A 16,083-nucleotide genomic window follows, 5' to 3' on the forward strand; every position below is an offset into this window, starting at 1 on the left:
TAAAAACATATGAGACGCAGTGAAAAGGAATAAACCTCCACAAATTCGTGACGTGTTTTTTAAAAGTTTAAACTGTTTTAATTTTGCATGGCTTTCTATACATCTCTTCTGTGAGAGCGCAGCAGTCGTATTTGTCCATCTAAAAATGCGCTGAATATGCGTTCTGTGTGAATGGTAAAGTTTAATTTTTAGAGCTCAAGGACTGTACAAATCACTAACACTAACTATGACCTCTAATATTAGTGATGGCTGACTTAAAACACATTGAATAATTGTTGTGTAAAACACCAGGCTGCTCTAATGTTGCCCAAAAAGACACCGGAAGTTCCTTGGATTTGGCTCTCGACTGCAGTAAAAGCACATTTTATACCTCAGCGCCACTGGCATCGTGTGTTTCTGCTTAGTACTTTTAATATGACTTTTAATAGCAAAGTTCCCCCTCAGGCAGCGAGATGAACTGGGTTAATATACTCACTCTTCAGTCTACGTCGACCATGACCAATATGTGTGTGTGTGTGTGTATGTGTGTGTGTGTGTGTTCCTAATATAATACAACCTGCAAAAGCCAACAACACTGAATGTCAGAGTTTCCATAAACATAACACACACAATTACAGCAATAACACAAACGCTGTCCTGTGGTTTCCGTATATAGGTGCACATTACAGAGAGACCTGCTAAACAAGGTGACGGGACACTTGAGATAAATTAACACTAATTACCAAATCCATCAATTGCAGGCTCAGCCTAAAACAAGACACCAGCATCCCATAATTCAGCACATATCCTGTGACTGTTTGCTCACAGAATGTAACCTGCGCTCTAACTCTAACCAAGCAATTAAACTTCATTATAATCAAACATGATCGTTGTATCCGAGTGATCAGGCTGTTGAGGATCTGGGCAAGTTGATAATTGCTGTGAATGGAATCGGATGACAAGAATAGCATCCCACCCTCGGGCGCAAACAGAGCCTGACAGTTGGGAAAATTTAAAAACGGGACTAAATATCGCTAAATCTGCTTGGCTTTCTGTCACAACACAGTCCATAAAACAAATGTTCATGCAAACATGACTAAAATGCAAGATGCATGCCAGAAACCAGCATTTTTTATTCTTTTTTGCGATATGATCAATACAAAACACATCTTTCACACTCACTCAAATAAAATATGGAAGCCTAAATTTAAGATTTATGTATTTGAATTGCATATAAAATATACATCCGTTTGGACTGCAGTTTTAATATAAACAAACTATAAACTAATAAACTTAATGTGATGCAAATAAATAAATAAATAAACATAGCATAGTTTATAATTAATTATATGCATCTACACGCATTTAATAGAAACAAACTATAAAATTAATATGATGCAAATAAATAAACTAAAATTAAATAAATGAAAAAACATGGCATAGTTTATTATTAACTGTACGCATCTTTATGCATTTAATACAATCTATTAAACATAATGTGATGCAAATAAATAAATGAATGAAAAAAAACATGGCATAGTTGATTCTATGCATCTATTTGATTACTTCAATCATAAAATTATTTTTACAATGCATATATGCTTAGAATCGGCATGAATCTGTTCATTGTGAAAACAATTAAATTTATTCAGTTATTAAAATATAAGAGATTGAAAAAAAAAAATTTATTGATGATAAACAAACTAATTAAATACATTTTTTTTGTTTAAAACAGTAAGTTAGTAAAAAACTTTGGTGTAGAAACTATTTTCACTTGTAAATTTTACAATTAATTACAAAGAAATTGCAAGTAACACATTGAATTGAACATGAAATTCTAAAGTATAAAAATTTTTATTTTATTGCTAAATGCACTCCAATGATATTTGTTTTGTCTAAATTCAAAAAATTATTTTTACAGTGCATTAAATAAATCTGACCTGCTTCATTTGACTAACAAATATGCATCACATTAAGTTTATTCGTTTTTAAATATTTTTAGAAACACAAGCGTCCTCTTTTACTCAAGTCACCTGGAGGCGAGAGTGAGGACAAATCGCGGTCACTTCCTCACCGTATCGGCCCATCTCTCCCTTCAGGAGAAAAATCACATAGCTTTGCTGAACAAGAAAAGGCTTTTTAGAGATGCGCTGCCCTCCATTAGGGTCATCCTGCTGCCATCTCTACATATCAACTCTATTTCACTCCAAAACCCGAGTCCTGACCCCTCGCCTGTTCGAGGGCTGTATGCCATTGTAAAGCTGGAATGCATTGATCCGTCCGGGAGACGACGGTCTGATAAATGTGCGGATGAAGAGGCGTGCCGGCATTCAGATAGCATCAGGTGTTTCCGAAACAAACCGCTTTATCAGAGAGGAACAACTGCTGTCAACACTACACACTGGCACACAAACAACCAATAAACACACTAGCGTATGAGAGTATTATGATATATACCACCAATTATTATTCTAGTAACATGGCATTCACATGCTACTCCATGGCACCATGGCAATACTACAGTAAATGTACAAAAAAAACACATATTTGCTGTGGTACATGTCCAGAAAAACATGACATTTCCATGGTAAATGTGCAAAAAACTCAAAATACCATGACATTACTAGAGTACATATTCAAATATGGTATTATCATGGTATTCTTATAATATTATTATATTAATTTACCATGGTAAAAAATTTCATGACATATAAAAAATACAATGACTTTACCATGGTAAGTGTCCAAAAAAAACATGGTATCACCAATGGTTTTCCCATAGTATTTGTCCAAAAAATTGTGATATCATGGTACTCCAAGAAATACAATGACATGACCATGGAATATATTAAAAACATGGTATTATCTTTTTTTTTTTTTTTTTTTACTTGCAATCAAACTAATGATTGTCACGTTAATTTACCATGGTATTTATATCATATCATACTTTGTGAAATTTAAAACAGTAAAATTGCATTACCAATGGTAAATATATCCAAAAAACATGGTATCACCAAGGCACATATCTAGAAAAACAGGCTTTTGCCATAGCATTTGCCCCAAAAAAATTGCGATAGCATGGTACTCCAAGAAATACCATGGCATTACTATGGTATATATTAAAAAGCACGGTATTATCATGGTACTTTGTTACATACAATGGTACTGAATGATTACCATATTCATTTACCATATTATTTGCACCATACCATGTGGTATTTAAAAAAATACAACGGCATTGCCATGGTAAACGTCCAAAAAACATGGTATTGCCATAGTATGTGTCCAAAAAAATTGCAATATCATGGTTTTTCAAGAAATATAATGAAATTATCATGGTACATATTTAAAAAACATGGTATTATCATTGTACTTTGTCACATACAATGGTAATAAAAATGACCGTGTTAATCTACCATGGTATTTACATCATACCTTGTAGCGTTTCAAAGAATACAATGGTATTGCCATGGTAAAAGTACAAAAAAACATGGTATCATCATAGTACATGGCCAAGAAAACATGGTATTGCCATAGTATGTGTCCAAAAAATGTGATATCATGGTACTCCAAAAATGCCATGACATTACATTACTATGGTACATATTCCAAAATAATGGTTTTATCATGGTACTTTGATACATACCATAGTACTGAAATAGACTGCCATATTAATTTACCATGCATGATACTGCATTTAAAAGAATGCAATGGCATTACCATAGTGCATGGTAATTCATTGTAAGTTTTTGATATTTTCATAATGCATACTGTTATAAAGAGCGTCCTCATACCTAATGATGTCGTCGTTGTGTCCCAAGTAAAACTTCTGTGTGTGATCTCTGGTGTTGTAAACCACTCCGACTCCAGCCACGAAATACACGATCTCCTTCCCCGCGGTGTAGTACAGGTTATTCCTGCACTGATGGCCTCTGTATCCATGAATCCACTCCAGCCTCAGCTGACAGCGGGGAGCCGTCTTATCTGCCATGCTCTCGGGATCTGCAATGGTCTATCATTCACAAAAGTGTCATTTAGTGGACTTTCTTTGGGTGTCGAAGACACAATGGTGATGGGTCACCTCTTGTAGGGTTGGAACCTACAGCCTTTTAGACACCGGTTCAGATCTTTAACCACTAGGCAACACCAACCCTAAGGCACTGCCACCATTCAACGCCCTCTTGAAGTTCATGCATGCAGCACGGGCATCATAACTGGAACACAAGCTGGGTCACCTGTACAGGGAAGGGTGTCTGAAGATCCCAATGGGTGGCATGAAGAAATCAGGCTAAAATGATGGGAAAATGCTGAAATTTGGATCCAGATTAAAGGGGATGCAGTCAAGAGTGATTACAAATGTTCATACTGAAATAGTTGGTCACACCTACCAGCCATTGCATGAGTTTCCAGAGTATAAAAGCCTTTAAAAAGCACGCTGATCTGTGCATTACCGTTAAAAACAACTCTAGCAGTTGATCTTGATCCAAAAGCATCTACAACACGCTGGACACCTTCAACACACTGAGGTCTGGACGTCTTTAAAGGGCTGCAGAGACTTCAGGTCTTCACCGAGGAGGCAAAGCTCAAAGCCATCGTGCTATTAATCTTCTCTAAAGGGCAGAAGTCGGCGTGTTTGCCTCCAGGATTTCAGAAAACCTCCACAATTTCAGCCGTCAGACGATTCTCGACCGCCCAGCATCGCGCCGCTGATCAGACCTTCCCCAAAAACGTCTTCATGCTCTTCAACTTTCGCCTGGAGATCTTCAATTCCCGGTGATCCTCAAGCAAACTCTTCCATTCCTCGCGTGATCCGGATCACTGAATCATCAGCAACCGGGTGTGAGATACAAATATCCTCATTCTTAAACGGAGGAAAAGAGCTGCGCGAGCTGGTTTAGGTGGATTAATCCCTCCACCGCGAACTCAGCGCAGCGTTGAGGGAGTAAAGGCGCTTTGAGTTGAGTTATTGACGTAATATTTTGGAGAATATGATTTCTGGTTTCTAGTAAGCCATTCGGCTTGGTTACTACGACGCCTTGTGGCCCGTTTCCGATTATGCCGACCAGCGGAGAAAGCGGCGCCGCGCAAGGAATCATGGGACTTGTAGTTCTAAACGGTCTCCAGTGACGCTCGGCCGCGCAAAAATGACTTCAAATCCCATGAGCGTTCAGCACGCGCTGTCCAAGGTGCTGAACATACGGGTCTTCAGCCAAGAACATTCTTACCCTATCCATCTGAGAGCCAGCAATAAGGTTTTGCTATATATTATATTATATTATATTATATTATATTATATCAACACATTCATTTTGTATCATTTTTTTTTACACAACAATATGTATGAAGATACCAAAAGCATATTAGGAACAGCTAAAAGAAGCGCTAGAAGGAACACTATTGTATTTCTAATGGTATTTTTTTATAATAATTTACACAACATTTAAAACAATAAAAAATATAATAATAATTGTTATTAATTTTTAATTAAAATGATAAAAAATATATATATAAATGAATAAAATAATAATTAAAAATTATTCAAATACAAATCCACGATTTGTAGATCATATCGGATAAAATGAAATTTTGAAAAACAAGCAGAAGTGTTGTTTATCGTTTTTAATTTTTAAAGGATTCCTGCTTGATTCCGATTGGATTTCGAACTACAAATGTCCACAGCAATGCATTACTATGTAAACGCGCTAGTCTAATGGCTAAACGCTGTGCTTGCATTTAGATGTGAGTGGACATGTTGACGGTCACGGAAGGAAATCCCGAGCCCACTGATGCTGCTTAAGACGCATTCACGTGACTACAGAGCTCAGAGCATCTGTCGCGATCTTAATACTTGAACAATGGATTCTGGCATTGGTGGGGACAGCGGCAGACAACAGACATTCAACTGTTTGAATTAATGCCAGGGACAATTTAGTAGTGTTAGGGACATCTCATAGCGTTCCTGCTCAATTCTACAACAAGCGATGTCCGACTCTGGAAACTATAGTTCTCTCCTTAAATATGAAGAGATCAAACAACAGATTCATGAGTTCATCCCAATTTCAGAAAAAGCTTATGGACGTGATTATAATATTAGTCAGACACTGAAGTGAGCTGCTGTTTTGGTCTCTTCTGAGGAAGATTAATTCACTTGTTTGGCAATGCACACACACAGAGAAATTTTAGTCAGATTTTTTTTTTATGTTCATCTAATCTTATTTTGTAAGTGATTTTTCTTTCTGTTTCAAAGATGTTTTCTTCGGATTGTTTGGGTGCTTGAAAGAGAATAAAGACAACAATGAATTTGTGTTTCCTGCTAGCTCTAAACCAACAACACGTACTGTTTACTTAAGTAGACAGAAACTCCATAAAACCAAAAATTAGTGATCTAAGACCTATAAAGTTTGTCTCATTTCAATGATAGGGCATTATGTAATTGGCTATGATTGTGTAAGGCTGAGTATTCTAATGATTATACAGATTGACAGTCTCAAATATATGAATAAACCGTGTTTAAATAAGTGTAAAATCAGAGTAAAATGGCATTGCATTGCACTGATTGTACCTCATGATATCAGTCTCTTGGTTTGGGGCGAGTCTAGGTAAAACCGGTTTAAACCCCGGTGATTTAATTAGACTGTAATCTGATTACTGGAGGACTAACTATCAACAAATGCAGCCCAGGAAAACTTGGCTCTGAGACTTAATGGAGTCTCCTTCCCTAGATAATTCGAGATATTGAACAGATCTTTCCCAGCGGGTTAGAGGATGTGAGATGCTCTTTTAGACAAAGCTTAAGTCACATGACAGGAAGTCGTGCTGATTGTGAGTGTTCTGGTGTGAAGGTTGTGCTGGTGTGTGTGATGTTGTGTTTCTTGTCCTTCGCTGAACCAGCAGGTTCAAACCTCATGAACTAATCACAGACATATGGAGATCACAGATGGTGTGTGTGTGTGTGTGTACCTGTTTTTCTATTCTGGTGGGGACTTAAACCTGAATACACACAGACTCATGGGGACTCGTGTCACGGTGGGGACCTAAATTGAGGTCCCCACGGGTAAACAAGCTAATAAATCACACAGAATGAAGTTTTTTGAAAATCTAAAAATGCAGAAAGTTTCCTGTGAGGGGTAGGTTTAGGGGTAGGGTTGGTGTAGGGCAATAGAATATACGGTCTGTACAGTAGAAAAACCATTACGCCTATGGAGAGTCCCCACAAGGATAGCAAACCAGACGTGTGTGTGTGTGTGTGTCGCTTTACAACTTATGAGGTGTCACCCCTAAAAGCTTTACAGCAACACACAATAGAGAAAAAAAAATAATCAAGATCTCTTTAATATCCTGATTGTTTCTCCAAGACAGCAGTGAGATTAAACAAAGAGTTTGCTGCTCAAGACACATTTATTACTATTATCAATGTTGAAAATAGTTCTAGCTTAATATTTTTGTGGAAACTGTGATACATTTTGTTTTTCAGGATTCTTTGATGATTAGAAAGTTCAAAAGAACAGCATTTTTTTTTTTTTTAAATATGAATATTTTTGTAACATTTTAAATGTCTTTATTCTTTAACTTTGTCATTTTCTCAATTTAATGCATCCTTGCTGAATAAAGGAAAAAAAAAAACTTAGGCTACCAACCTTAACATTTTGAACAGCAATATGTACAGGTTAATAAACATTAAAAGTGTTGCACTACCATTCAAAAGTTTGGGGTCAGTATGATTTTTGAATGTTTTTGACTGCATTCATTTGTTTAGAAATACAGTAAAAATAGTAATATTTAGAAATATTATTGCAATTTGAAATTTCAGCATTTGTTTGTTTAAAAAAAAAACAGTAAAATAGCAATATGTGACCCTGCAGCACAAAAGCAGTCTTAAGTCGCTGGGGTATATTTGTAGCAATAGCCAACAATACACTGTATGGCTCAAAATTATCGATTTTTCTTTTATGCCAAAAATCATTAGGATATTAAGTAAAGATCATGTTCCATAAAGATATTTGGTAAATTTCCTACCGTAATTATATCAAAACTTAATTTTTGATTAGTAGTATGTGTTGCGAAAAACTTCATTTGGAGAACTTTAAAGATGATTTTCTCAATATTTTGATTTTTTTGCACCCTCAGATTCCAGATGTTCAAATAGTTGTATCTCGGCCAAATATTGTCCTATCATAACAAACCATACATCAATGGAAAGCTTATTTATTCATATAAATCTCAATCAAAAAAAAAATAGACCCTTATGACTGGTTTTGTGGTCCAGGGTCACATATTAGCAAAACTAAAAAAAAAAAAACTAAAACTGCTTTTGCCTGTGCACAGGAATGATTACACACAAAGAGAAAGGGTGGTAGCGATGAGTGGGCCTTAAAGTAGACATTCACCCTGTTAAAGAAGCGCACAGGGATTAAGATGATGGAAATTTTAAAACAAAAACAGAGTAGATGATGCAAGAGGCACAAAATCATCACTCTCTGGGGTGCATGTAGAAAATTCCATCAGTACCGTACATTTGATTTATTCTAACAAACGTCTAAACCTTCCATTTTCCAAGACTGACCACTGCACATATTATTAAATATTATTGCAATTCTTATCTGTACGATCAAAAATGACAGAGTATTTTTAGTTATTTTCGCGGTCATGAAGAAAATACGAGACAGACCACACGTTGCGGGCTTCGACCCCTTAGAGGGTTCAAATACATTCTATTTGAATACATTTTAAAACAGCATTTATTTGAATTGAGATTGGAAATCTTTTGTAACTACATAAATGTCTTTACTGTCACTTTTGATCAATTTAATGATATATTTAATTAAATGTATAAAAGTATTAATTAAAAAACGTACAGATCCTAAAACTTTGAATAGTAATATGTACAGATTATTATTAAAAGTAGGCCTACTGCAATACCATTCAAATGTTTGGGGCTGGTAAAAAAAAAAAAGTTTTGAAAGAAATCTCTACATATTTGCCTAAAAATATAGAAAATCAGTAATCTTGTGAAATATTATTACAATTTCAAATAGGCCTAGCTGTTTTTATTAGAATATATTCAGATAACACATTACAAGTAACGCGAGTTACGTAATCAGATTACTGTTTTAAGTAACTAGTAAAGTACCACATTACTTTTTAATTTATAAGGAAATATCAGAGTTACTTTTTCAAATAAGTAACTCCAGTTACTCTGTTTCCCATGTATTGACTGACAGCTCTCGTGTTGCCATGTTGAGAGAAATTGGGAGAAATTGCACAAATAAGTGCAGAGCGATGTGTGAACATTATGTTACTGTAGTTCTAGACTAAATATGAACATGTATTTACTCATCTCACCTGCACACAAACAGATCCAGTATTCCTCAAAATCAATAAAAACAGCCAAATGCAAACTCAGAATATTATACAAACCTGCAATAATTAAATATGTTAAATAAGACAAATATTATTTATGTATTTAATCCCATTTTATTAACCAATGTTTTTGCTACTGACCTTCGATGGTCCAATTCAACCATACTAAGCAAAAATGACACATTTGTTTAATTTGTGTTATTGCTGAATAGTGTTGAACTTTGAATAGAAGCTGAACTTCTTCTCCTGCGTCGTATTCTTCATGCTGCGCCCTCTACTGTACAGACGTGATTTTACATTTCCTTCAGCCTGAGGCGTATTCATTTCACTTTTACATTTCTAAAAGAACTTTTTTATATTAAAAACAAGCAAGCAAGCCCTGCCCAGATTTAAAAAGTAACGTAACTAACGTAATTAGTTGCTTTTTTAGGGAGTAACGCAATATTGTAATGCATTACTTTTAAAAGTAACTTTCCCCAACACTGAATATATTTTAAAAGGTAATTTATTCATTCGATGCAAAGCTGAATTTTCAGCATCATTACTCCAGTCTTCAGTGTCACATGATCCTTCAGAAATCACTCTAATATGTTGATTTCTGATTATTAAACAGTTGTGCCGCTTCATATTTTTGTGTAAACTTGTTTTTCAGGATTCTTTGATGAATAGAAAGTTCTATAGAACAGCGTTTATTTAAAATAGAAATCTTTTGTAACATTCTAAATGTCTTTACTGTCACTTTTGATGCATCCTTGCTGAATAAAAGAACTGATTTCAGATCTCAACTAGTCTCCCAAGTGAAATAAACAGACACAGAATGACACGACACGAGTGTAATGTTTAAAAGCATTTAATGACATCGCACATATTTAACAGGGCAGGGAGGTTAAAGTCTACAGGTGCAGTTTCATACATCTGAGCGTCGGCCGGAGGATCTATAGCGCTCAGGACGCCCGACATCGCCAGGATTTCATTCCTATTATGATGCTTTTGATTGTGCAGTAGATGAAAATCTCATTACAATAGATACAGTGACGGAGGGGATGCGCACTATGTATCAAAGAGCAGGAGAGCGGGATGAAGCCCAAACGAGAAAACAAAGAGAAAAAAGAGAATGCTCAGTGCTATAGCCCACAAGCAAGTAACCGTATTCATATATTTTCTTTTTTTTTGTTCTTTTTGTACTTTTTTAGCTGGAGTAACATTACCTTTTTACCAGTAAATGTTGCACTGTTCACTTAACATTGATGCTTTAAAGTGTTTATAATACATCTAATTTTTATACTCTTTTGTACTAGAATTATCTGAAACATATATTATGATAAAACCCAAGAGAAATGACAATTAAACGAACGAAAAAAAGAAAAAAAAGCATGACGTCAAATGATTCGGGTTACTAGTTCTCTGTATATAGCAAACGTTCTTACAGCTCGTGAAAGCGTTTGGTACGACCCACCTTGATCGCATGACACAAGTCTACCATGCCTTCAAGCCAATGTTAATATTAGTTGATCAGCTTATAGTCGTTAAACGGCGAATCTGACGTTAACGTGGAATTGTATTGGTTCAATGGAATCGTTTCGAAGCATCACTGTCAACGAAGAGAGACTCGGCGGATCTCCGAGACAGCCTCATAAAAATTGAGGAAATGTTTTAAATATCCAGACACCTCAATGGCACACAGTTACAAAAAACGAGCGATAGCAACAGTCGGAATTCAAAATCAACCACCATAGAAACGTAAGAGCGTAAAAAAAAACGTTCCGATCGCCGGCGTTCCCGAATCGCGACACACTCTTGCGTTTTGTACAACTTTGGACCCAATTGGCGGGCTTTCAGGCACAGAGTGTGGCGTCTTTATGAGCTTTGCATGCTGGGATATCACTGGAGGAGGTGGGCGGACACAAACGGAAAGTCGTAAAAGAATCGAGGGAATGAGCCGATCGAGCGATCGTTTCGGACGCCTACTGCTTCTTCTTGCTGAAGAGACTGAAGCGTTTCTCCTTGTCTTTCTCGCGCTTGCCGGGGCTGGATTCGGTCGTCAGGGTGACAGTTGCCGGGAGCGTGTGAGCGTGGCTGGAGGCCGGCGTGCTCTGGTTGCTAGGCGTGATCTCTGTTTTCTCGGAGGACGAGGAGCCGCTGCCGGCGTTCTGAATGGCCTGGATCCATGTGTTCATCTCCTCCTGCAAACACCACACAGTTCATCAGGCATAGTCAAAAAACTATCAAATACATACATCTGTGCAAGACATGCACTCTTAAAAATAAGGGCTCTTTATTGGCATTGATGGTTCCATAATAACATTTAACGTTCATAGAAACTTTCCATTCCACATATGTGACCCTGGAGCACAAAAGCAGTCTTAAGTCGCTGGGGTATATTTCTTTTATAGATTATTAAAATGTTTTTCACACTAAGAAAAAAAAAAGGTTATTTTAAGAATTGTTTACTGGAAGGTTCTTTTTGGAACCAAAGATGGTTCTTCTATGGCAGTGGTTCCCAATCCTGGTCCTGGAGAACCCCCAACACTGCACGTTTTTGGTGTCTCTCTTATGTGACACTCACATTTGAGGTCTTGGACCAGTGGTCTCAAACTCAATTCCTGGAGGGCCACAGCTCTGCAGAGTTTAGCTCCAACCAGCTCCAAATCACACCTGCTTGGAAGTTTAACCTTGATTAGCTGGATCAGGTGTGTTTGATTAGGGTTGGAGCTAAACTGTGCAGAGCTGTGGCCCTCCAGGAATTGAGTTTGAGACCACTATCTTGGAGTCTTCACTAATGAGCTGATGAGTTGAATCAGGTGTGTTTGAATAGGGAGACATCTAAAATGTGCAGTGTTGGGGGTTCTCCAGGACCAGGATTGGGAACCACTGTTCTATGGCATTGCTGCAAAAACCCCTTTTGGAATCTTGATTTTTATGAGTGGATATTGGTGTCATACAATGTTGCAGGCATCAGGAATTTACTTATTGATATTAATCCCATATACATTGGGGGAAAAGTGTGTAAAAAAATTCTCAAAAAATTACAAAGAAATGGCAAGTAACATTAAATTAAACTTGAAATTTTAAAGTAGAACAACTGAAATTGTATTTTCTTGTAAAAGATACTACAGTAATTGATTTTCTGGACCATCTTTATCGAGTACTTTTTCCTCAAGCCACATAAAAATTTTTTTTGTCAAATACTTCAATTGAATTAATTGTTATTCAACTGAATTGAATAACGATCTGAACAAGTGTTATTCTAAGGTTTATTTATATGTTGAATGACTTTTTATGTTTACAATATTTTAGTTTAATTTTCAGTAATTTTGGAATGTGATTTTTCTAAATATTTCTATAGCTTTACTTTGTTCTATTTACCTTATTAATTTATTTCAGTTTATCTTTTAGTAATTTTGTAATGTGATTTGGACATTTAAAAAATATTTTTATTGTTTTTTTTTATTAATTCTATTTATTTAGTTTAACTTTCAGCAATTTTATAATGTGACTGCCATTTTATTTGTTTTATATTTCTATATAGCTTTATTTTGTTTCATTTATTCTATTTACTATCAATTACTTCAGTTTTAGTTTTATTAATTTTAGAACTTAAACTTATTTCAGTTAGTGTTTTTTTTCATGTTTGTTTAATATTTTTATTTAATTTCATTTCAGATTTATTTCAATCACCAAAAACTATTCTTAATAGTTTTAGTTAACAATATTTAGCTGAACAATTATGACTGTTGCAAATAAAACAATAATAATAAAAAAAATTGCAAAATTAGCAGTAAATAATCCATAATTTAAAACAAAAGCACAGTTTATCATTCCGTCTGTCTGTCTATCTATCTTTCTAAGATCAGTTGCTGCAAAGTGCAGATGAATTACATATTTGATTATAAAATCGAATAATGTAAAGTTAATGGATTCTTTTTAGTCTGTTTTCTCATATGAAGGTTTCAAAGCTTGAACCATGTGAACCAAGTGAAGCATGAACTGCAAATGTTTGCTCATGCTGTATGAGTTCTGATGATAAAAGCAGACTTACATCATCTTTGGCTTGGAAGAGATACTCGTTTCCATCAGTAACTCTGTGAGGAGAAACAGCAGCTTCAGTCACAGCAGAACAACATCATTAAACAGCAATCACATGACTGCTGCTGGGATCTGCTGCTCACCTGAGCTTGAAGACGTGCTTCTTCTTCTTGTAGTCGACGGCCACCTCGCAGACGGCGTCCTTCAGGCTGACGGGGATCTCGCTGTGGTACGGGACGCCCTGCGCCGCGCTCTTGTTGTCTTTGTAGAAGCCCATCTCGTGGTTGTTGATGGCACAGTACACGTTATGCCAGGATCTGACGAGACACACACACATTAGCACACCTGGATCTGTGTGGTATTTTCATCAAGAAACCAATCCAGATGCTCCTGCATAAATTCAGCCGTGATCCCTGAGATGTCTACCATGGGATTTTCTCCGACGAACTGTTTTAAAAACGCAGATTCATGTGATGTGATCTTGATATCAGAGCCAAACACACACCGAAGACTCGCTCAAACTGACATGATGATTATGTCCAGATGAGACCTGCTTATTTCCAGATGTTCAGGGAAAGTATTATCAGCAAGGTTCAAACTAAATGCCAATAAGTAAAAACTGGGTTACACTTTAGTCCACTTTAGACATTCTACTAAGAGTAAGTAACTTTGCAACTACATGTCAATTGCAGTCATTAGAGTATTAGTAGACTGCCTGTTTAATAACTTCCAACACTTTATTTTGATGGGTCCACAACATACAACAAACTAACTATGAGAAACTTTGCAAGTATATGTCAACTTATTCTACTAACCCTAAACCTAACCTAACAGTCAAATCTGAGAGTTAGTAGACAAGTAGTTACAAAGTTACTTATAGTTAGTAGAATGTCTGAAGTGGACTATCAAAATAAAGTGTAATCACTTTTACAGTGCTTTCCGACAGAACTCAAGGCACTTGTCAAAGCATAATCATGCAAATACATGTAAACAAAACAAGCAAACCAAACAATATAACAATACATTAATGACACAACATAAGCCTAAGTGTGAATGAATCAGTCTAACTGGGTAAAATAATACATTTGTTCATAATGAATATGTATGATGGACGATAGAAAACTAAAAAGAAAAAAAAAAGGAGTTTTGTGTAAACTTCATACATTCTGGCCAGTAGATGTCAGTATAATGTCTATAAACAGTAATAGTATTGGGACAAATAAGACCCTGCAACCTTCAGCAAAGTGCAAAGTACCAAAAAATATATTTAAATTTCAGAGAAAACAAGCAAAAACAACAACAAAAACAGTTTAGATTGGTCTGGAACTGGACTTTTATTGAATAACCTTCTTTGACAGCAAGATACTCCCTGCACAAACAAAATTCAGAATTCTGGTAAAGAATTATGCACGATCAACACTCACATTACATACAGTATATTCAAAATAGTAGAGGGTATTAGAAAAGTGCAAATATTATGTATATGATCCATTTGATCAAATATACAGTGAATATTGCAAATGCCAGGAGTGTCGTCGTGGATTCTCTGCACAATCCAAACCGGCTACACACTTCAGTTTTGTTGCAACCCACCCTGTTTCAACAGGGTTCATCTTAATGTGGTAAACAGCACCTTAGAGGCCTCTGTTCTGCAGCAGGAAGTCTCCTCACTCCTCCTCAAGGGTGTGACAGTGGAGGTCCCTCCTTCAGATGTGAATCACGGCTTCTTCAGTGGCTATTTACTTGTTCCGAAAAAGGACTGAGGTCTGCGACTTATTTTACATCTGCAAGGCTGAATTTCTCTCTTTACAAAGGGAAATTCAAAATGCTAACACTGAAAGCTATTCTGGCTCAGGTTCGTTTGGGGCATTGGTTCGTCACTGTAGACCTGAAGGATGGTTACTTTCATATTCAGGTTGTTCAGCAGCACAGGAAGTTCCTCAGGTTCGCCTTTGGGGGAAAGGCGTACCAGTGCAGGGTTCTCCCCTTCGGTCTTGCTTTGGCTCCATGGATGTTCATGAAGTGCATGGCTGCTGCTCTGACCCCATTGAGACTCCAGGGCATCCGTGTGCTCAACTACCTGGACGATTGGCTCATCTTGGCCCATTCCAGGGAATTGGTGATCCGCCACAGAGACATTCTTCTTCACTACCTTCAATCTCTTGGCCTCAGGTTGAATGCTCAAAACAGTGTTCCACCTGTGACGTCACACACAAGGTTATTTATTTAGTCATTTAGCGATCAAGGAACGCTTGTGGCTGGAAACGTGTTTTGTCTTGGAGAACAGGTGGCATGGAAATGCCTGATAGGTACTGCCAGGGCACCAGTGTTGACGTGTCAAGGTAAGTGTTGGCCGCTTCAAGCTAGGCCATCACGTATCGGTGAGCATACTGCCTGTTTAATAACTTCCAACACTTTATTTTGATGGGTCCACAACATACAACAAACTAACTATGAGAAACTTTGCAAGTATATGTCAACTTATTCTACTAACCCTAAACCTAACCTAACAGTCAAATCTGAGAGTTAGTAGACAAGTAGTTACAAAGTTACTTATAGTTAGTAGAATGTCTAAAGTGGACTATCAAAATAAAGTGTAACCAGCAACTGTGCTTTAGTGAGTGTGTTAAACCAGTTGGCTTGTAACTTTAAGCATGTATACAGGGCCGTTTCTAGCCAATTTGACGCCCTAGGCGAAATCCCTATTGCCCCCCCCCA

General features: G+C 36.6%; 2 protein-coding genes across 2 annotated transcripts in view; both read right to left on the bottom strand.

The window, feature by feature from the left end:
- The window catches only part of LOC107747670 (echinoderm microtubule-associated protein-like 6), a 57,617-nt gene extending 52,401 nt beyond the window's left edge, over positions 1–5,216 (bottom strand). The window contains 1 exon segment of the mRNA XM_016562267.1: positions 3,774–5,216. Coding sequence (XP_016417753.1) covers positions 3,774–3,970 — 197 coding nt within the window. The 5' untranslated portion in view covers positions 3,971–5,216.
- Positions 5,217–10,173: 4,957 nt separating this feature from the next.
- The window catches only part of sptbn1 (spectrin, beta, non-erythrocytic 1), a gene marked incomplete at its 5' end in the record, with an annotated part of 37,871 nt that continues 31,961 nt past the window's right edge, over positions 10,174–16,083 (bottom strand). Inside the window, 3 exons of the mRNA XM_016562278.1 lie at positions 10,174–11,522; positions 13,379–13,421; positions 13,509–13,682. Coding sequence (XP_016417764.1) covers positions 11,304–11,522; positions 13,379–13,421; positions 13,509–13,682 — 436 coding nt within the window. The remainder of the gene's footprint in view (positions 11,523–13,378; positions 13,422–13,508; positions 13,683–16,083) is intronic.

The sequence above is a fragment of the Sinocyclocheilus rhinocerous genome, unplaced genomic scaffold (genome assembly GCF_001515625.1).
Source record: "Sinocyclocheilus rhinocerous isolate Xijiao unplaced genomic scaffold, SAMN03320098_v1.1 scaffold671, whole genome shotgun sequence".
Lineage (NCBI taxonomy): Eukaryota > Metazoa > Chordata > Actinopteri > Cypriniformes > Cyprinidae > Sinocyclocheilus > Sinocyclocheilus rhinocerous.